This window comes from Rhinoderma darwinii, chromosome 3 (genome assembly GCF_050947455.1).
Source record: "Rhinoderma darwinii isolate aRhiDar2 chromosome 3, aRhiDar2.hap1, whole genome shotgun sequence".
Lineage (NCBI taxonomy): Eukaryota > Metazoa > Chordata > Amphibia > Anura > Rhinodermatidae > Rhinoderma > Rhinoderma darwinii.
In genome coordinates, this window is record NC_134689.1 from 124,787,303 (window position 1) to 124,809,730 (window position 22,428).

The 22,428-nt window shown below is 42.9% G+C and overlaps 1 protein-coding gene across 1 annotated transcript in view; it reads right to left on the reverse strand.

Moving 5' to 3' along the window:
• Positions 1 to 1,975: 1,975 nt before the first annotated feature.
• Positions 1,976 to 22,428, reverse strand: part of STAB2 (stabilin 2) — a 125,387-nt gene continuing 104,934 nt past the window's right edge. The window contains exons 60-69 of the mRNA XM_075856671.1: positions 22,230 to 22,371; positions 18,113 to 18,246; positions 17,271 to 17,436; positions 14,312 to 14,418; positions 13,818 to 13,937; positions 13,055 to 13,204; positions 12,132 to 12,242; positions 10,873 to 11,001; positions 7,429 to 7,563; positions 1,976 to 2,304 (exon numbers count right to left, since the gene is read on the reverse strand). Of these exons, the coding sequence (XP_075712786.1) occupies positions 2,251 to 2,304; positions 7,429 to 7,563; positions 10,873 to 11,001; positions 12,132 to 12,242; positions 13,055 to 13,204; positions 13,818 to 13,937; positions 14,312 to 14,418; positions 17,271 to 17,436; positions 18,113 to 18,246; positions 22,230 to 22,371 (1,248 nt within the window). The 3' untranslated portion in view covers positions 1,976 to 2,250. The remainder of the gene's footprint in view (positions 2,305 to 7,428; positions 7,564 to 10,872; positions 11,002 to 12,131; positions 12,243 to 13,054; positions 13,205 to 13,817; positions 13,938 to 14,311; positions 14,419 to 17,270; positions 17,437 to 18,112; positions 18,247 to 22,229; positions 22,372 to 22,428) is intronic.

The following is a 22,428-nucleotide window of genomic DNA, read 5'->3' on the forward strand; positions in this document are numbered from 1 at the left end:
AAATTGTATAACTTAATGCTATTGAAGAAACACGTGTATACAGTATGTGGTCCTTTGTATATTTGTTTTCTTGTAGCATTAAAATTGAGTAAAACGCTATTAAAAGTAAATGAAAAATTAGTATGTATCACCTGTGTACAGGGTACTTCTAATTTTGTTACTATATATCTACAAGTATCCAATTGATCGATATAGAAATTCCCAATTTTACTCGCTGATTTTTTTTGTACATGGATTTCCATTTATGTGCCGTGGCTTTCTGCCCTGTTTTCTGCGTCAAGTCAGGTCACTTGATGCAGATTTTAAATCCGCGCCGGAAAACGGCAATGTGGGTTTTCCATTTAAATCAATGGGAGGTGGTTTGTGGGTGGATTTCAGGCACCCAGTCCACGTGCATATTCTGCCTCGTGAACATGGACTGAAGTGCACTTTTTTTTTTTAACAGAGTTTTATATTGGTAATCATTCAATTGGATGCTTGTAGATTGCCATGTAACAACAAATAAGAGCGATTTGTGAACAGAGGATTTGCACCAATTTTAAATTGTTTTTTAATTGTGTTTTACTTGATAGTACAATAAAAAACAAATATTCATTTAAAAAGGACTACATAGGTGCTGAACAGGCCAAGCTTTTTTTTTTTTTGTTGGTGTCTGTTCTTGAGGAGGAGCAATATTTACCTTGACTGAAAATAGAAGAATGCACCTGTTCTAAAATTGTGCAATATATTATGCACTAAATGCATATTGTGGCTATTTTACCTGTACTCCCCTGTCTTAACTTGTTTTCTTGACTTTTTGATATGTGCTGCATGATGGTTACATTGAAAAGTATTCCATTATGGAGTGTATGACTGTTAGTGGGGAAAGACATAGTCAAGCATTAATGTGGAACGAACCTGACGTGTCTTGTGTTCTACAGTTTATTATCCGTGTGACGTCTGTAACGCAAATCTTCAATGCATTTCTCAAGCAAGTCTTGAAGGTGAACCGAACTCTTAGGCTGGGTTCACACGTGGCGGAATTTCACTTAAATTCCGCTGCGGACACTCCGCAGCGTTAATCCGCAGCGGTGCCGTTTGTCCATTGACTTACACTTTAATTTAGCAGTGTTCGTTTAGACGAGGCGTAAAATTCCGCTGCGGAGCATAGGCTGCGGAGCGGAATTTGGTGTCCGCAGCATGCTCTGTCTGTTGCGGAGCAGTGGCGGACTCATGGCGGAATTTCTCCATTGACTTCAATGGAGAGTCAAAATTCCGCAATGAAGTCCGCAGATCTTATGTGTGCTGCGGAGCGTATTGGTTTTACTACCATGACATTTCTTCATTCTGGCTGGACCTATGTATTTCTAGGTCTACAGCCAGACTGAGGAAGTCAATGGGGCTCCCGTAATGACGGGAGCGTTGCTAGGAGACGTCTGTAAATAGTCACTGTCCAGGGTGCTGAAAGAGTTAAGCGATCGGCAGTAACTGTTTCTGCACCCGGGACAGTGACTACCGATCTCAATATACATGTATCTGTAAAAAAACATATAAGTTCATACTTACCGAGAACTCCCTGCGTCTGTCTCCAGTCCGGCCTCCCAGGATGACGTTTCAGTGTAAGTGACGGCTGCAGCCAATCACAGGCCAAGCACAGGCTGCAGCGGTCACATGGACTGGCGCGTCATCCAGGGAGGTCGGGCTGGATGCCGAAAGAGGGACGCGTCACCAAGACAACGGCCGGTAAGTATGAAATTCTTTTACTTTCACTAGGGAAAGTGCTGTCCCTTCTCTCTATCCTGCACTGATAGGGAGAAGGGAAGCACTTTTCCCGCAGTCCGCAGCAGCTAGTCCGCATCAATTTTCTGCATATTTTGTGCAGATCCGCAGCAGAATCTGCGACGCAGATTCTGTGCGGCATTGATGCGGACAGTTGCGGAGGAAATCCGCCACGTGTGGTCATGCCCTAAGAACATGAATGGATATGATGTCCAAACTGAATCAATGGTTTTTATTTACAGGTTCACAGTAAAAGAGCCAAATAAAGTGTGGACCTGCCCCAAAGCTAGGCCCCAATAATCTCTGCAGGCAGGAACTGTACAATCTACAGGGTAACTGAATAATTGGACACCATCTGGTTTATGCAAGTGAATGGAACCGACCAGACTGATAGGCTGGAACAGACACCTGCAGTTTGTAGTCATCAGCTGTTAGGTTATGGTTACAACAGCAGTCACCCACTTGTGTCAGCTACCGCTGGATTTATCCTATTTACAATTTTTTTCTTCGGCCACCAAAGTTTACTAGCTGCTGATCGTCTGAGTCCTGAAAAAAAAAAAAAAAAGGAAAACATTCTATATAATGTACATTAAATATTAGATTTTCTAGGACTGTAGTAGCAAATGTAATATACTAACCATAATTTTATAAAGTCATGTAAACAAAAAGTACATGATCTTTATGCCCAGCTAAGCAACATATCTGGAATCATATTAAATTGTGATTGGGTTATGTCTACATGCCTTATATCACAGGAACGGGCAAGTATAGAATACATACTATACAAAGCATGGAAATCCACACAGTCGTTTTTCAACTACATCTGATTGATTGAGACAGCAACTATTTATGTAAGCAGTCTGGGCAATAAGTGTAAAATATCATGACCTTAAGAAATTTTTGGTGGGTCCCCTATTTTGCAGTGTGCACAGTGCATGATACAGGAGAGAACATTGTGACTAACTGGCAAGAGTTCTGTATGTACGGGGCACTGAGAACATTCAGTAATTTAATAGGGAACACTTTAAATAGAAACGTATTCTCTCGTCATCAATGCCGACATTGACTTAGTCATCTATGCAAAGCTTCCGTGTGCCAAGAGTAAAATATTTTACTCCTGCTCTTCCATTCAGTCTGAAGCAGGGGCACCTAGTGTCATAGATCACTATGATGCTAGAAGCCCGGCTCCCTACAGTGCGTTCGGTCCGGGAAACGCGGCCGACATACGGACCGTATATCACAGGTCGAACACGCTCATGTGAATCCAGCCTTAGGATGAGACCAAACATGGCAGAGAATTTCCACCGCGGATTTTACCACAAATCCGTGATGAATCCACATGCGGATTTTGCAATGAATTCGCTGCAGATTTGTGGAGATTCTCCACTATTGCCGCTGATTTTTGCTGTGGATTTCACCTTATGAAAGGGTGGTCCATGGCTTTTCCACACAAGAATTTGCAGCATGCTCTGATTTTCATGTGGATGGGGTTTTGAAAACCCTATGCACTTGAATTGAACTGTAAATTTATGCACATTTGCGATGTGGCATTCGCATTGCAAATCTACCACGTTAGTCCACACCCTTAAAGGTCCTAATTAAAAACTATAATTCTACCAAAAAAATAATAATTTTTGTTTTACTTTAATACTTTAAAGGGCCTTTCCGGCTTTATGTATATAATGCCAGTGGCGTAACTATTGGGGTCGCAATTGCGACCGGCCTCTAAGCCCCCCCCCCGCACCACATCAATGAAAAGTTACTATAGTAACTGGGGCCTGTGTAATAAACGACACGGGTCCCCATTACCTATAGCAACTGACAGTACTTACCTTCCTTGTTTCGGAATGCAGCGAAGGTCCTGATATCACAGCGCTGTGCACAGCGCATGACGTCACAACGCTATGCGCTGCGCACAGCGCATGACGTCACAACGCTATGCGCTGCGCACAACATCCTGACCATGGATGGAGTCAGGACCTCCGCTGCAGCTGAAGAGGATGGTAAGTTTAATACCACTGTCTGCTGGAGCTGATAGGTCGGGGTCCGACTCCTGAGACCTCTGCCAAAGAGCTGTTTTGAAGGGGGCGCAGCGCTACTTGCCCTTCATTCCGGTCACTTTCTCACACTGAATCGCCGACACGGACGTGTCAGCGATTCAGTGTGAGCAAGTAAGGGAAATTGAAGGCGAAAGCCGCGTTTGTACGAGCACTGCACCCCCTTCAAAACAGCTGATTGGCGGGGGTCCCGGGAGTCGGACCCCGACCCATCCGCTATTGATGGCCTATCCTGAGGATAGGCCATCAATGTTTAGGGACTGGACAACCACTTTAAACCTACCATGTGGTAGGCTTAGATACAGGGTCCAGCAGAGAGTAATCTTATACTGTATAAGATTACTGTCTGCTGGACCCTGTATCTAAGCCTACCATATGTGTTAGGCTGTGTTCACATCACCGTTGCCCTTCCGTTAAGGGGTTCCGTAGGAGGTTTTTGTTGGGTAACCCCTCAACGGAAAGGCAAACTGAAACCTCAGCTTCCGTTTCCCTCACCATTGATCTCAAAGGTGACGGAAACGTTGCTAAAGTTTTCCGCTTGTCACAGTTATGACAGGGTTCCGTTGTTCTTGACGCCACCAATAGCGCAGTCGACTGCGCTATTGATTCTGTTCTTGACGCAAGCAATAGCGCAGTCGACTGCTCTATTTGCATCCTTATTGAATTCAATGGGGAAAACCCGCAACAGAAAAGCGACGAAAACGCATAAATTGACGTGCTGTGGATTTAAATTCTGCAATGCAGGTCAATTAACGTTTACGCTGCAGGTTTTTTTCCGCAGCGTGGGAACGAGATCTAAAACTCATACACTTTGCTGTTACTCTAAGGCTGGGTTCACACGACCATGTTACGTCCGTAATGTACGGAACGTAATTCGGCCGGAAGACCCGGACCGAACACAGTGCAGGGAGCCGGGCTCCTAGCATCATAGTTATGTACGATGCTAGGAGTCCCTGCCTCTGCGTGGAACTACTGTCCCGTACTGTAATCATGATTACAGTACGGAACAGTTGTCCTGCAGCGAGGCAGGGACTCCTAGCGTCGTACATCACTATGATGCTAGGAGCCCGGCTCCCTGCACTGTGTTCGGTCCGGGTCTTCCGGCCGAATTACGTTCCGTACATTACGGACGTAACATGGTCGTGTGAACCCAGCCCTAGTGCTGCGGAATTTCCTCACAGAATTCTGTTGCGGAAATTCTGCAGTGTTTACACTACGTGGGAATCCGGCCTTAATCTTTAGTTGCATAAAACCAGAAAACGCCTTTACAGTCCCATCAATCAAGGGCAGTGGAAGTTGTAAATACAATTTGGTTATTATATGGTTCACATTTTAACAAACATGAATAATATGTTATAAAAGTATAGAATGTATTGATATAGACTACATGGTCATAAAATTTTTGTATGAGCATACTCTCCTACCCCCTGTATTGTGCAGAAGTCTCCCAAAAAAGGGGAGAGCGACAGAATCTAGTTAAAGGGTCAGGCAAGTGGCCTACAAAGTCAGTTCAGCTGGAGCAGTCATTCACTGACTATGCCACCGAACTGAATATATACGGCAGTAAGTCACATGTTAGTGGCTGCACACATAGCTTTCTGACAGCGCAGAGTGAGGAGGAGTGTGGGTTTTTTGATCATTGAACTTATTAGCTAGGATTGTGTATGAGGTGATTTTTGGCTTGGAACGCGCTAGCTTTGGCACAGTTAGGGCTTGTCCACATGTAATGGAAATGCAATTCCGCAGAAACTAGCAAGATTTCAGCTGCGGAAAAACCACAGTTTCCTGCATTTTTTACTTCAGAAAATAAGGGTATGTGCACACACACTAATTACGTCCGTAGTTGACGGACGTATTTCGGCCGCAAGTACCGGACCGAACACACTGCAGGGACCCGGGCTCCTAGCATCATAGTTATATACGATGCTAGGAGTCCCTGCCTCTCTGCAGGACAACTGTCTCGTACTGTAATCGTGTTTTCAGTACGGGACAGTAGTTCCACGGAGAGGCAGGAACTCCTAGCATCGTACATAAGTATGATGCTAGGAGCCCGGCTCCCTGCACTGAGTTCGGTCCACTACTTGCGGCCGAAATACGTCCGTCAATTACGGACGTAATTAGTGTGTGTGCACATACCCTAAGGGCGGGTTCACACATAGCGGAATTTCACTTAAATTCCGCTGCGGACACTCCGCAGCGTTAATCCGCAGCGGAGCCGTTTCTCCATTGACTTTCACTTTAATTTAGCAGTGTTCGTTTACACGATGCGTACAATTCCGCTGCGGAGCATAGGCTGCGGAGCGGAATTTGGTGTCCGCAGCATGCTCTGTCTGTTGCGGAGCAGTGGCGGACTCATGGCGGAATTTCTCCATTGACTTCAATGGAGATTCAAAGTTCCGCAATGAAGTCCGCAGCTGTCATGCACATGTCATGTGTGCTGCGGATGCGTCTTGCTTTTTTAACTTGACATTTCTTCATTCTGGCTGGACCTATGTATTTCTAGGTCTACAGCCAGACTGAGGAAGTCAATGGGGCTCCCGTAATGACGGGAGCGTTGCTAGGAGACGTCAGTAAATAGTCACTGTCCAGGGTGCTGAAAGAGTTAAGCGATCGGCAGTAACTGTTTCTGCACCCGGGACAGTGACTACCGATCTCAATATACATGTATCTGTAAAAAAATATATAAGTTCATACTTACCGAGAACTCCCTGGGTCTGTCTCCAGTCCGGCCTCCCAGGATGACGATTCAGTGTAAGTGACGGCTGCAGCCAATCACAGGCCAAGCACAGGCTGCAGCGGTCACATGGACTGGCGCGTCATCCAGGGAGGTCGGGCTGGATGCCGAAAGAGGGACGCGTCACCAAGACAACGGCCGGTAAGTATGAAAGTCGTTTACTTTCACTAGGGAAAGTGCTGTCCCTTCTCTCTATCCTGCACTGATAGGGAGAAGGGAAGCACTTTTCCTGCAGTCCGCAGCGGCCAGTCCGCATCAATGTACTGCACATTTTGTGCAGATCCGCAGCAGAATCTGCAACGCAGATTCTGTGCGGCATGGATGCGGACAGTTGCGGAGGAATTCCGCCATGTGTGGTCATGCCCTAATGCAGATTTTGCTGCGTTTTTCTCAATGTTGGGAGATGGTGACATCTCTGAAAAAACGCAGCAATTCAGTCCACTTTCCGCAGCAGGAATTGACATGCTGCGGTACGAAAAATACGCACCGCAGGTCAATATCTGGTCGGAAATTTTACACAGTGTGTGGATGAGATTTGTTAAATCTCACCCACTTTGCTGCTACTGTATTCTGCTGCATATTTTCCGTCTGCAATTTCGCACGGAAAATATGCAGAAATTCCGCTACGTGTAGACAAGCCCTTAGATGGCACTGGCACTGTTAATGGGGCTGCAATGGTAGCGTAGTTAGAATTTGAGGGCTGTGCTCATGTGGACATTTTGCTTTTTTAATCTAGAATTTCCCTGCAATCTTTTTTCAAAAATGGTCACTATGGGTATAACTGAATGAACATGTATAGCATCATATTACATATAACGTTAGTAACACAGCTAGTTATCAAACTTCGCAATCTGAATGACAACAGAGCAGAAAACTTACAGAAAATGGTTGAAACGTTGGCTCTGCTGTAGGTTCCGGAGGGATGTTGGCAGTTTCCACGCTGTCATACATGGGGTTTGCAATGTTTGAGGATGGAACTATGTTGAAATCAGACACTACTTCCTTTTCATCATACTGTATAACATAAAAGACTTCACATGTCAGACTTCATTCTACCAAGACATTACTCGTTACTAATAATACATGTTCACCTTACATTATATAAGAAGCATTTGTGAGTAGAATAGAGTGACTCAGAAGCATTTCTGCAAGGTTTATTTATAAACAGTATATCGCAGTATATCGCAAGACTGATAGATCACATATCTATGTCTTATAATTTACTAAACGGGAAGGGTAATTAATAATGGTAGTTGAATAAAGTGAAAGATAACAGTGAGTGAACCTTCCAGCAAGTGCATTGCTGTGGCCCCAGGTGTTCTTATTCATAATTTTTCCCCTCCTGTCATCTGTGCCTGTTTTCTGTTTCTGCTAAAGGTGGCCATATACATTAGATTAACTTAGACTGAACCCGCCGATTTCTGCGGGATCGGTTGGTTCATCCAACGTTTGTATGGCAGATGTTGAGGGAAAAAACTGGGCATGTTACATTTTAAGATGGCCAATCCTTTGTTTTCAAATGTGATAAGAGGTGTTTAGCAGCGGCTTAGTCCCCTCTCACCATTGAAAATAAGTGCACACTCTTCCGAACCGAGCGTGCATGTGTATGGGGAGGTCGGGAGGAATAGTTGCTTATTCGGCCGATAGCAATTGAAGGTGTATGGCCACCTTAAGACAGATGACAGGGCATGAGGGAAGGATAAAAAATAGGATAGGAAATGGCTTTTTCAATCATTTTCAACTTGAAGCTATAGTGCCCTCGGATCTGCTACTGTTCTATGATGAAGAGCTGGGTAAAGCTCCTTACTGCTCTACTCTTTCCTCTGTCACCGCTACACTTTTAGTCGTGTCTATTTTCTTTAAAACAGGCACAGATGAAGGAACAGAAGTGTATGCAACCTGTGCAAGTATGGATCGGGGGCACAGGCTTAGCCCATTCCATACGCTGACACTTATAGCGGACACCTCACGCTAAAGGGCAGGATCAAAAATAATTCAGATCATGGCATATTAACCACCTAGATGCTGCGATAAATATCAACTGCGGCATCTAAGCCGTTATAAATGGGGGTGCTTACTCTGTTACTCCATCCGCCCCCTGCAAAGCCATTACTGATAGTTGTCATAGCAGCCAGGGGGTCTAACAAAGGGCCACAAGTCTGCCGATCAGCAAGTTATGCAGTGGTCGGTGTCAGAAGCAGATGGCTCTGACCACTGCATAGCGGTCATGGTGCAACACTGCAGCTCTGCTCCTATTACAATCAATAGGAGCATAGCTGCAGCATAGTCGCTATGCAGTGCACGGAGCCATCTGCTTCCGGAAACAACCACTGCATAACTTCCGGTGCTGGAGGCAGCTGGAACAGCTGATCGGTTTCAGGGTCCCGGTGTCAGACCCCCACTGATCATATACTGATGACCTACCCATTGGACAGGTCATCAGTATGAAAAACCGCCCCATGCCCGGACAACCCCTTTTAATAGCAATACGTAAGTATGGCACTGTATTGTACAAGCAATATTTTCCCCTAAAGTAATGTAAAAGAAAAAAATAAACATTATTAGTATGGCCGTGTCCGGAAATGTCTGATCTATTGCAATACAACATTATTTATCTTCTGCAGGGTGAACACTGTAAAAAACAACAGCAGCAAAAAAGTAAAGCCAGAATTGCGGTTTTTTTGGTCGCATTAGCTCCCAAAAATAATGAATAAAAAGTGATTAAAGAGTCGAATGTACCCCAAAATGGCACCAATAAAATCTAAATAAATAACTAAAGCCCTCATCATGCTCTATTAGCAGAAATATAAAATAAAAAGTTATGGCTCTCAGAATTAGACACAAAACTATTTTTTTTAACAAATCGTTTTTTTTGTAAAAGTAGTAAGTCATAAAAAAACAATGTTTTGTATCGCCGTAACCATACTGACCCGCAGAATAAAGTTGGCATGGTTTTTACCGCACAGTGAACGCCTTAAAAACAATGGAGGAATCGCTGTTTTTTCTATTCCACCCACAAGGAATGTCTTTGCAGTTTTTCAGTACATTATATGTGTGATGGATTTGCTTATATTCGCTGTGTTAAATTACATTATGAATTCAGAGATGTAATTTCTATTCCTCATGCAATGACCAAATTCCCCACCTATTTCAAAAATATATCATCTTTGAATGTTTCTTCTGTAAGGCCCCATGCACACGACCGTGCCCGCAATCACGGCCCGTGATTGCGGGCACGGCCGGCCGCTGACTGACAGCCGCATTTTCGGGCCATGCTCCCATACAAAGTATGGGAGCACGGCCCGCAAAATGCGAAAGAACGGACATGTTCCATAATTCCCGGAACATTTCCACGGCACTGACACCCTTCCGTAGTGCTACGGAAAGGTGTCAGTGTTCAATGAAAGAGAATGGCTCCGTTTTTGCGGACCGCAATTGCGGTCCGCAAAAACGGAGGTTTTTTGCTGTCGTGTGCATGGGTCCTAACCTTGTAGATAGTAGTCTGGCTGATTGCCCAGACATACATATGTGAATATAACTCCTACACACTCCCCATTTAGAAGAACAAACTATTGTATTCTTGCCAAATAGAACAGATGCAAGTCGGACGTAAGCATCTAATGAAATTACAATACACTTCAAATGTAATATTATATGTCTGTGATTGGCTCAATATGAAATATTCTCATTATATTCTATAGGCTGAATCAGAGTTATTGTCACATAGTCTCTGATTGGTTAACGTCAAGCCTACACCCCATTTGAATAATATTATTGTAATTTTTTGATCAATAAACCTCAGAGGAGTATTTTTGAGCATACAAGCAATGTCTGTGTCTCTACTTCTCTCCGATATACATAGTTATAATCTTTCATTTGGAGATGGCTAAATTTCTAGAGTGAGTGTCGGTTGAAACACTCATCTAAAATTTCAGTCTAATATATTTTGAGCCATGACTTCCTCAACATATGGTACAAGAAATGGTGCTGTTAAAAACTACAACTAGTACCGCAAAAACAAGCCCTCATATGGCTATGTTGACTCGAAAATAAAACAGTCCTGGCTTTTAGAAGATGAGGGAAAATGAAAAGCGGCTGGGACTGCAACAGGTTAAAAAAAAGAGACTAATTCAAGTATGGGGGCAAAGGTAGGGATTCACAGTGATAAAGGTCATGGACTTGTCAGGTGTCTGACTGAGGTCACAAGGATGTGTATCTGAGGAAATGGTTCTGCTCCTGTTAGTGAACAATACAGATATTTGGTGTATGGCTTCCTCTGCTCTTGGCAGTAAAGCTCAGCCCAGTATTTTAGGAGACCATTACCTCATGAAACTGCTGAAACTGAAAGTCTTTTCTGCTGAACTTCTTGTATGCGAATATGGCAAGTGCCACTAATCCAATGATGAAGACAATGCTAAAGAATATTCCTGCTCCATGCCCGGCATGTAGAACCTAATACAGAGAAAGGGAAGAGTCAATGATGAGAAGTTAGAAAAGTAAGTTGGGCTGTACCATACCTCAGTCTCAAGACTTATTTCCATGGGTGTAAGGGTCCATTCACACAGCAAAGTGGCATGTACAGACCCTGTACGGTGGCACACGGAGTTCCTATGGCACCATATTCTCCCCTACAAATAATGCTTTTAGGGGAGAAACCTCTAACTAATATGACATGCAACTAGTTTGTATAAAATCAGAGGTATGTACAGCAGGGATCTGTAACTTTGCAATGTACATGTGCCTTAACAGCTGTATTTTTCTCTTATTTTTCCAGTCTGCTCAGCCCTTAAATACACTCATATAAATGAGCCCTCAGGTAAATTAATATGTCAAGGTAAGTAAACCTATACTCCACTAGGCTGTATATAGTTACGGTATTACTGAACAGCATCACTTCAGACCTTTACATGGGATCATTTTTATTAAAGGGGTTATCCGGGTCATAAAAATTGATGGCCATCAGTATTAGATCGGTGGGGGGTCCGACTGCTGGCTCCCCCACCGATCCGCTGTTTAAAGGGGTCGCGGCGCTCGTACGAGTGCTGCAGCCTCTTCACTGTTTTCATGGATCTTCTTTCTGTTCGTGCCTGCACGAGGCATTACATTTGCAGCAGCTATTCAGTTCAAGGTTAAGCCATGAATTTTAACAACCTGGATAACGACTAACAATAAGTTAGTTTGTGACTGATTAGGCTCTGTTCACATCTAAGTCAGAGGCTCCATCAGAGGTCTCTCTTGCAGATTCTGTTGCTTTTGCCGGACAAAATAGCGCAGGTGATGTCCTATCAATACTTCAAAATTAAATACTGAGACACATTCACAAAGCTGTATTTTCTTTTCATGCTCCTTTCACACATTTATGACTAAAACTGGTTTGAATCCCAGTAGATTTAGTCTCCCAAAGCTAAGGTTTTTTTTCTTTACACAGGTGAGATCTGGTCCTGTTATAGAAATATGCTGATGGACTGAAAATATAGCTGTGTGAACATGTGAGCTGTATATACACACATTCACTATAGCACCTGCTGTTCCCCCTAGTGGCTACTCTGAGCATTTACAACTGAATATCGTTTTATACTTACTAATGGCTCAGGGGGAGCTTTAAGAGGTTCGGATATCATATGTATCACTCCATTTGAAGCAATGTAGTCTGCCTGTACTATACGTTTGCCACCTACATATCTGATATAGTTCTGAAAATGAATGAACACAAAAAAAATTAAAACCAGTCTGAACACTTTTTCTAATACATAACATCATATACAGTAGTGACAAAATAATACTGTCATTTACAGCCCAAACCATTTAACTAGATAGTGTCCAAATAATAGGCAATATACAATAATATTCAATTAACCAGCCCACATCATACTTAAATTCCGCAAAACCATCATACACCGCTAAGTAGTACTGGGTGGTTGTAGTTTATTCCTAGGCTTCCTGTCCTCGGGGCATTTTAGGGAATGAGGGTTTTGGTAATTGCTCAGTTTTCCATCCCTTGAACATTTATAATCTAATACCACTATCTCTATCAGAAACAGTTGTTGCACGTGCTGTAACTAATGCACAGCCTGACTGTACTAGTACACTAAGACAGGTATAGGATATAACAGAATGAGCAATAAAGATTGTTTTTTTATCTATTAGTTTTACCAGAATTCCTATGATTTTGCTGAATATAGTAATGCTAATATGCCTACGTTATCCTATATCTGACCTAGCTGTAATGCTGAAGAATAAATATGTCTGTTTTACTTCTAGATTTCTCCCTCGGCTCATGCATGGCATTTGCTCGCCATGAATAAAGCACCCACATACAGAAAGTTGGTTGTTGGTGGTTTCAATTTTTTTATTTTATTTTTTTATAATCTGGGCAAACATTGCAGTCTAATTGTAAATAGCATGAAATTCTTGGAATTTTGGGCATACTGCACTAAATGTACAAAGAAAAAACTACAGCCGGCCTTTTATTGTTGTACATGTGTAGATAACATAAATCTCTTACCTTGAATTGTGGGTCTGAGAAGGTTTCGTCGAAAGAAACAAGAAGCTTGCTGCCTATCCTGGTCTGAAGTAATGTTCCATTGGTGAGGTCACTAAAGAATACCATGCTGACATTGGCAATGTGATATTCAATATCACGACCAGAGAGAGTCTACGAAAGTAAAGAAGACAGTGAAAGGTGCAATAATTCTGACATAGTTTCAAGACATTCTAATCTATTTCTGATATAAGAATCTCTGTGTGGTTTTAAAAAGAATTTCCATCCAAAATCTACAATTGGCCATATATTAGTAAATCAAATGTTGCTATAGTTTGGTAATGTTTTATTTACATCGATATTGTTATTTTTGTTTGGGTGCAGCCATATTGTTGTTACTTTTAAATAATCTACTTGGTAAATTATCACTTTGGTATTGATTAAACATGTTCTAAAAAAAATTACAGTTTTACCATCAGTTACTAAGAAGCTCATTCAGAGGTGACAACTAACATGGCTGCACTTCCTGTTGTCACTTTTAAAAAAAATGGCTTCTGCAACCGAATTGAGAATTGCCAATATCTCTGTAAATAAAACAAACATTATTACTAAACTTTGTCTACAGCTCTAACTTCTGATTTACTAATATATGATAATTTTTCCATTTTAGGTGAAAACACTCTTTAATTATTGTTGATTTCATCATCACATAAAACCATCACCTCTGTAATGACACACGAGTTATTAAGATCATGCTTGTAACTGCTCACAAGTAACGGTTACTTACCACATTCTCATTAATGCCATCATTACTCGGTGCAAAAAGTGTAGCTTGTATGGACAAGTCAGTAAGATAACTCATAAATTCTTTGCCTTTGGCTGAAGTATTGGAATACCTAAAGATTTCCTGTGGAAAGAGGATTGAAATTAATAAATCTGCAATTTTGTGCATGTTTATAATTTAGTGTTCAACACATGACATATGAAATGACTAACCCACCTTTATTACTTCTAATTATTTCATTCACCATAAATAAAGGTCTTTGGATATTTTGGTAAATATCATTGCATTTACAGTTAGGAAAAATTGAACAGTTTACAAAATGGCAGCAAACTACTCTTTTGTACCCAGGCACCTCTAGCAACATTTTAAGAATTCTTCTGGGCACCGATATCATCTACAAAGCAGAGTTAAAATAAGGAAATAGGTTTTTTTTCAGCTGAGAGTAAAATGGAAGCCATTGTGCTTCTGTCGCGTTCTGTGATTATTTCTTAACATACCAATATAAAGCTTGAAAATTCAGGGAAAGACATAAGGACTTGGAGCAGGTTCCCATTGCAGGTGTAGCCATCTCCTACATAGCCGGGCTTGCAGGTGCACTGTACGTCTACGGAAAAGCAATAATATATATATTTAATGAAAACCCAAGGGAACACAACAAACATATACATAATACATCAGCTTCATTTATTTCCACCATGCTACCTACAACAGTATTGTTACATTTATGAATACAACAATGTACTCTTTTATGGCCATATCGGACATACTGCGTGCCAAGTGTACCCTGAGGGTATGTGCACACGATGAGAGGCTTTTACGTCTGAAAAGACAGACTGTTTTCAGGAGAAAACAGCTGCCTCGTTTCAGACGTAAATAGCTGCTCCTCGTATTATGCGAGGCGTCTTTGACGCCTGTATTCTTGAGCTGCTCTTCATTGACTTCAATGAAAAACGGCTCAAATTACGTTTCAAAGAAGTGCCCTGCACTTCTTTTCCGAGGCAGTTATTTTACGCGTCGTCGTTTGCCAGCTGTCAAACGACGACGCGTAAATTACAGGTCGTCTGCACAGTACGTCGGCAAACCCATTCAAATAAATGGGCAGATGTTTGCCGACGTATTGGAGCCATATTTTCAGACGTAAAACGAGGCATAATACGCCTCGTTTACGTCTGAAAATAGGTCGTGTGAACCCAGCCTGAGACCAAATCAGTCAACATTGACCTACAACTACTGATCACGTTTTATGCCAAGTATGAGGTATGTTCATATAAAATATGTATTGTATTGATTAACCCCTTCCCCCTGCTTGCATTCTGGGCCCTAATGTCCAAGCCATTTTTTACATTTTTCCATTGTCACATTCGAAGAGCTGTAACTTTTTTATTTTTGCGTCGGCATAGCTGTATAAGGTCTTGTTTTTTGCGGGACGACTTGCAGTTTTTATTGGTACCATTTGAGAGTAGATGCGACTTTTTGATCACTTTTTATCACATTTTTTTTAAGTCAGGATTAACAGAAAACAGCAATTTTTCCATTGTTTTTTATTTTATTTTTTACGGCGTTCACAGTGCGGGTTAAATAATGTAACAGCTTTATAGTCGGGGTTGTTACAGACGCGGCGATACCAAATATGTGTAACTTTTTTGCTTTATTGTAGTTTTTTTTAATAGTAAAGCATTTTGTAAGGGGAAAAAGTGGGTTTTTAATTTTTTTTGTTTCACTTTTTTTTTAAAATTAACTTTATTAAACTTTTTTACTTTTTTACTAGTCCCACTAGGGGACTTCACTATCCTTCGATCGCTATTATAATACACTGCAATACTTTTGTATTGCAGTGTATTACTGCCTGTCCGTTTAAAACGGACAGGCATCTGCTAGGTCATGCCTGCGGCATGATCTAGCAGGCATTCGCTCCAGGCAGACCTGGGGGTCTTTATTAGACCCCCGGCTGCCATAGAAGACACAGACGCTCGGCGATTTTATCGCCGGGTGTCAGCGAGATGAGAGGGAGCTCCCTCCCTCTCTCCAAAACCATTCAGATGCGGTGCTCGCTATTGTGCACCGCATCTGAAGGGTTAAACGGGTGAGATCGATACTAATATCGATCTCACCCGGCAGAGCAGGGACGCCCCCAGCCCTCAGCTGCCTCTGGCAGCTGAGAGCAGGGAGATTTCACGGCTCCCTGCTCTGTTTACTTTATTCTACAGCAGCAACGTAGAATAGCGGCGCTCTAGAATAAAGCCCACTAATGACCGCCGTAAAAAGGCGTATCGGCGGTCATTAAGGGGTTACATTTATTTGTATTGTTTTTAGTATTATTGTTATTATTTTCTATATTATTGTCTTTTATTATTTATCTGAATAATATGCCATGTGTGTGCACAATGAGCCCCTAGGCATGCATTGGGTCTCCTTTTGTACATGCTGGGCACACTTCAAGTTACCTCGTCATAAAATATCCTCCTATAGGATGGGGATCATCTTGAATGGGAAACTAATGATTACATATACACCAATGGGTATTGCGTTATGATTGTACATTTTTACATCTAATGGGGACTCCATATTCCTAATATGTCTGCTTTGTTGGCACTGTGTATTATCGATGCCATCATCCAACATGACCAAAATCGATCTATGGGTGCAGTGCACATGCGGGTGGTGAGGGGCCATTCGTGACGTTGTTCACCGCGCAACATGGATTTGGATTTTCTGTGCAGTTGCACATTACTCACTTCTAGACACCGTGCTCAAGGCTACTGAGGTGCCTCCTCCCCTCTCGCATGCACCAACAGACATCTTTAGAAGTAAATAACAGGGTTGAATTTAATTTTGTTTAGATTGAGATGTGTGCTGACTATTTAAATCCTCCAATTACACTGATCCAGCACCCCCTGATGAAGGCAGGTGCGAAATGCGCATTGGGGTGTTGGACAGTATACCGGCAGTTTAAGCTGGCTTATGGTGGGTGAGGTCTCATGTAGCATAGGGTCTTAGTTTTTTTGATAAATTACTTGTGCGGACAGTTGGTATGTTGTAACTAAGGCTCCGTTGTTGGACTAATCGATGTGCACATATTGGTTACATGTATACAAGGTATGTTCTGACATTTGTTAATACTGACCTGTGTGAAATCTTTATTTATGCCTTGTCGTATGGTATACACTGTCCTTCTTTATGTGTTTTTATGGGTGTGTTCTTTTAAACAGTATGTATAACTGTCTCTGTGTCTTTAAATAAAGATTTTGTACTTTTCTCTATATATTGAAGGATAATTGTTTTATTTTTTGCATTTGGGTAAATTTTGTCGGTTTATATACCCTGTATATAATGCGAAGTCTACATTTACAGATAATTGTTATGAATAATCGACTGGTAGATAAAGTGTACAGTAGTAAAATAATTTGTTGCGGATGGTGTGCATTATAACTCTACATTTTGGAAAATAAACCTTACCTTTAGTCCTATAACAGAAAACATCCCAGGTCTCTGACAAATTGACACGAACTCCATAGTCCACTATCCCTACAAACCCAGATCCACAGTTAGTGCTTGAGTATGCGGTTGGATACCCCAGTCTTAATCCATCCAACCATCCCGCAGAACATAAATGGTAATTGGCCTACATGAAATAAATAAGTACTCCGTTATGGGCAGCAAAGAGACTTTTTTAAGTTAAGAAAGAATGACAATACATGTCTGATCGGATTAGTAAAGAGAATACATGTAAAGTGAAACTTCTTTTAGATGACCACCCAAAATAATGGTGGAAAATGGTCTTTTAGAGTCTGTTACAGAGGAATCTGGTCTGAATCAGGGGTGGTCTTCTCAAAGAAGAGATCTTTTAGTTTAAAAAAAAGTTTCACTGTACAAATAAAATGAATTTACTAAATGATAAGTCATTCCAGTATTACATGGGCAAGTGCAGAAAGGGAGGGGGGTCTACTGAGAAGAAAAGAGTAAGTTCTGAACTGCATTATACATGTGTATCTTGAGTTGCATATAAATGTATTAGTGCTTTTAGGATAACAAGACTGTCAATAAACAAATGGCAGAGGATGAAGTGTCACAAATGTTTTCTTTGGCAAACTGGGTCTCCTATCTGAATATTGATAGCATTAGGGCAAGTGCTTCAGATATGGAATTTATTCTGTAAAGTTTGCATCTCCAATCTATACTATAAGGGTTATTGCAATTTACACTTTATGTAAAATACATATACACATCTAGAAATATATTTAGTAAACAGTTTGGAATAAGAGGCCTTGATTTCTGATAGTTTATTACTAGCATTTTACCTTTTGAGCATAAGATAGTTGGTTATATGTAGCCAGGGTGGCATCTTCATCTTTGCACGCTTGGATGGCCTGGCTGAAGTTGTACTTGTATTGGCCTTTTGGAGAACGTAAGTGAAACACTCCTACTGTCGCATCTAAGGGGAAAAAAGATCTTCAAAATGAGGCATGTATGAGTAGTATAATGTACGGACATATGGTTTGCTCTAATCTGTATTCAGTGGAGCACCCAATTGCCTTGAATAAAGTCCTTCAGTGTAGCCCCATTGTATATAATTTATATATAAGTATGAGTAGTAACATCTGCTGGATTATGTGGACACGCACTGAATAGACTATTGAGAGAACATAGATTATAATACTACATATATTAGAAACTAAATATGAATACTGATAATGCTAATCATTGATTTTGACGGCTTGTCCAGGATTAGAATAAAGAATCTGCTCCCCCCCAGGAACAGAGCTATTCTTCTCCATGGCCTGTGTTTGGTAAAACAGCTCAATACTATTCAAGTGAATGGGGCTGAACTGCAATACCAGATACAGCCCATGAATGCAATGTAAATAATAAAAGGTAATATAACTATGTAATAATGGAAATAATGTGATGAGGAATATAATAAGCCATCTTTTAGTTAAACGTATTTTGGTCCTAAACCAAAAGGTTGCTATCAAAATAGATAAAACGATTTCTTACTGTGCCCATATACACTAGATGACCATCGGCTGAATCCACCAGGAATGGCCGTCTATCTAAAAGTGTATGGGAATGTACCAGCTCTCCCCCAATGGCAGATATCGGGAGAAAAAAGGATTGGGCATATTGGATTACAACATGCCTAGTCTTTTGTTCCTGCAGGAGATAATCTGCTGCTAGAAGGGTCTGGCAGCGGTTTCAGGGGCGGACATACCGCATGTGCAGCCGGTGCAGCTGCACAAGGGCCCCGCGTGGGAAGGGGGCCCGTTCAGTGGCGTAACTACCACAGTAGCAGCCGTAGCAGCTGCTACGGGGCCCGCGGCATGGGGGGGCCCGTGTCGCCCTGACAGGCACATTACATTTTATGTACCAGGCCTGGCGGCACGGGCCCCCTCATGCCTAGTAGCATCACAACACTAGGCATGAGGGGAGGGAGGGGGCGGGGGCCCGGTGATAGCCGCCACACTGCACTACCAATCGGGAGGGAGGGGGCGGGTGCCCGGGCCCGGTGATAGCCGCTACACTGCACTGCCAATCTGGCACAGATGAATAGGACAGGACGGCGATGCTGGTGGTAGGAGGAGCGCTCAGGCAGGGGAGAGGACAGGGGGCGGTGCGACGTAAGACTTCGGGCGGCTGGACAGTACAGTCAGGACTGCCGGAGAACTCATAGGATGAGCGGAGGACAGACACAGGACGAGTGGAGGACGTGCAGACTGCAGAGGACAGGTAGATGAAGTTAAAAAGTTCATGTCAGAAGGGAGAAGTTTTTATGTAGAAAAATCTGCCTCATAATTCCTTCCGGAATTTTGAGGCATATTTTGACCTGCCGGTAGAACACTTCCCGCGTTTTTCATTGCGTTTTTTTGTGGCGTTTTTCGGCCATCGGGCCGTGGGCAGGGAAACGCAGCAAAAAACGCATTTTCTGCCTGCCATTGTTGTCAATGGGAAGTCAGAGACAGAAACGCCCGAAGAAAGGGCATTGCGCTTCTTTTTCCCGCATGCGGTTTTTACTGCTCGCAGGAAAAATTTCATGGATTTCAATGGGAGGCACTTTCTGACGTTTTTCGCGAAAAAAACCTCAGTGTGAACTCCCCCTAACACAGGGGCGTAACTACTGCTATAGCAGCCGTAGCGGCTGCTACGGGGCCGCGGCATGAGGGGGCCCGCGTCACCTGCCGGCACGGGCCCCCACCTTGGCCGGAATCTCCGCTAGCTGCCGCTATGGCTGCTACAGCGCGATGCCACGGAACACTACGGCAGAGCAGGGAGTATCTCCCCGCTCTGCCATTAAACATAAGACATGTATCCCCTATCCACAGGATAGGGGATACGTGTGTGATCGCTGGCATTGATAGGGAGAACGGGGGACCGAAAGTCCCCTGAAGTTCTCCATCACAAACCTCGGACTTCCGGGGTCTGTGTCGGCAGCTCCGTAGAAATGAATGGAGCGCCGGTCACACTTGAGCTGCGCAGACACCGGAAGTCAGAGGTGAGTGATGGAGAACTTCGGGGGACTTTCGGTCCCCCGCTCTCCCTATCAATGCCAGCGATCACACATGTATCCCCTATCCTGTGGATAGGGGATACATGTCTTTTGTCTTTTCACACTGTAGGTCGCATTTTTTTGAGTGATTGGGGGTGTATGGCGTTCCCTACAGGGGGGGGGGGCTGTATAGCGTTCCCTACAGGGGGGGGCTGTATAGCGTTCCCTACAGGGGGGGCTGTATAGCGTTCCCTACAGGGGGGTCTGTATGGCGTTCCCTAAAGGGGGGTCTGTATGGCGTTCCCTACAGGGGGGGGCTGTATGACTTTCCCTACAGACCCCCCCTGTAGGGAACGCCATACAGAACCCCTGTAGATAACGCCATACAGACCCCACTGTAGATAACGCCATAAAGTCCCCCCTGTAGATAACACCATACAGCCCCCTGTAGATAACGCCATACAGCCCCCCTGTAGATAACGCCATACAGCCCCCTCTGTAGATAGCGCCATACAGTCCCCCCTGTAGATAGCGCCATACAGTCCCCCCTGTAGATAGCGCCATACAGTCCCCCCTGTAGATAGCGCCATACAGTCCCCCCTGTAGATAGCGCCATACAGTCCCCCCTGTAGATAGCGCCATACAGTCCCCCCTGTAGATAGCGCCATACAGTCCCCCCTGTAGATAGCGCCATACAGACCCCCCTGTAGATAGCGCCATACAGACCCCTCTGTAGATAGCGCCATACAGTCCCCCCTGTAGATAACGCCATACAGCCCCCTCTGTTGATAGCGCCATACAGTCCCCCCTGTAGATAACGCCATACAGCCGGAGGAGGTGAGTATAGGTTTTTCATTTTCTTTGCCCACATTTAGGGACTTAGTTTAGATAAGAATTTAACCCGGAAAAAAATGTGTTACTTGTGTTCTAAACTGGTAATAAAATGTACAATATAAATCTTCCTTCATAATTTTTATTAGTAAGGTTTATTTTTATATGCATATATATGTTTAGGTAACTTTGTCGGTATTGGGGGGGGGGCGGGGGGGCCCTGGCACATTATCTGCACAGGGGCCTTTTGCAGTCTGTGTCCGCCACTGAGCGGTTTATTCCCCTTTCCCCATTGAAAACACATGGGGGAGTTGGGGGAAATAGCTGTTGGTCAACCGCTATCTGAATTGTATGGCTACCTTCAAACTTTGCTGTGTAGGAGATTTTGGTCTGTTGGAACTATGTGTATGATAATTTATGGCTGGAGAGAAAAATGTAAACAACTAAAACAATACCCCAGCTACCTCATTTTTTTTAACCTCCCTGTTGATCTATAAATTACTCTTTCTTGCAATGTGATCGATATAACCGCTATATAAAAGTTGTAATTAGACTGGTGGGGAGGCAGTGGTTTTACATGGGCAGATATATTCCCATGTTTATTACCTTAAAGAGCGCCGATCGACACTACAGCTTGTCAATCAGCGCTCATTTGCTCCATCGAAATGGAGCAGGTCGATCGATACGTATGGGGATGAACAATCGTTGCTACAAATCCTGTTGTCCCGTTGCATTTGCATTATGTCAGCACCACATCTCTGTCCTTACACAGGTCGATGTACTGCCGACTAGCAACCATTTTTCTAGCTGCATAATAGATGCAATCAGCCATTGAACAATGAACGTTCATCTGCTAATCTTTGCCCTGTTTAAACAGGGAAGTGATTGGGAACAAGCATTTGCTTAATAGCTTGTTTACCTGATGATTCGCTCGTGTAGAAGTGCCTTTACCCATTGACTTGCTCTACTAGGATAACTGCATTATTTTAGGCTACGCTCTCGCTCATTCATGAAGTAAACAAAAATCCACGACAAGTGGGATATACCCTACATAAGCCAGTTAAATGTGACTGCTTTCCCTTCAGGTTAGAGCAATGACTCACCTAGAAAGTGTAAATCAGCACATATTGCATCTGAGTGACACTGCCCATTATCCTGCAGGCATCGGTCAATGGACAGCTTCTTTAATTCACAGTCCTCACCATCACCTATGTATTGGTCCTTACAGTCACATTTCCGTTTATTCTATAAAAGAAGGTAAAACATGATGTAGATGGATTGAATCACACTAAAGCATTTAAC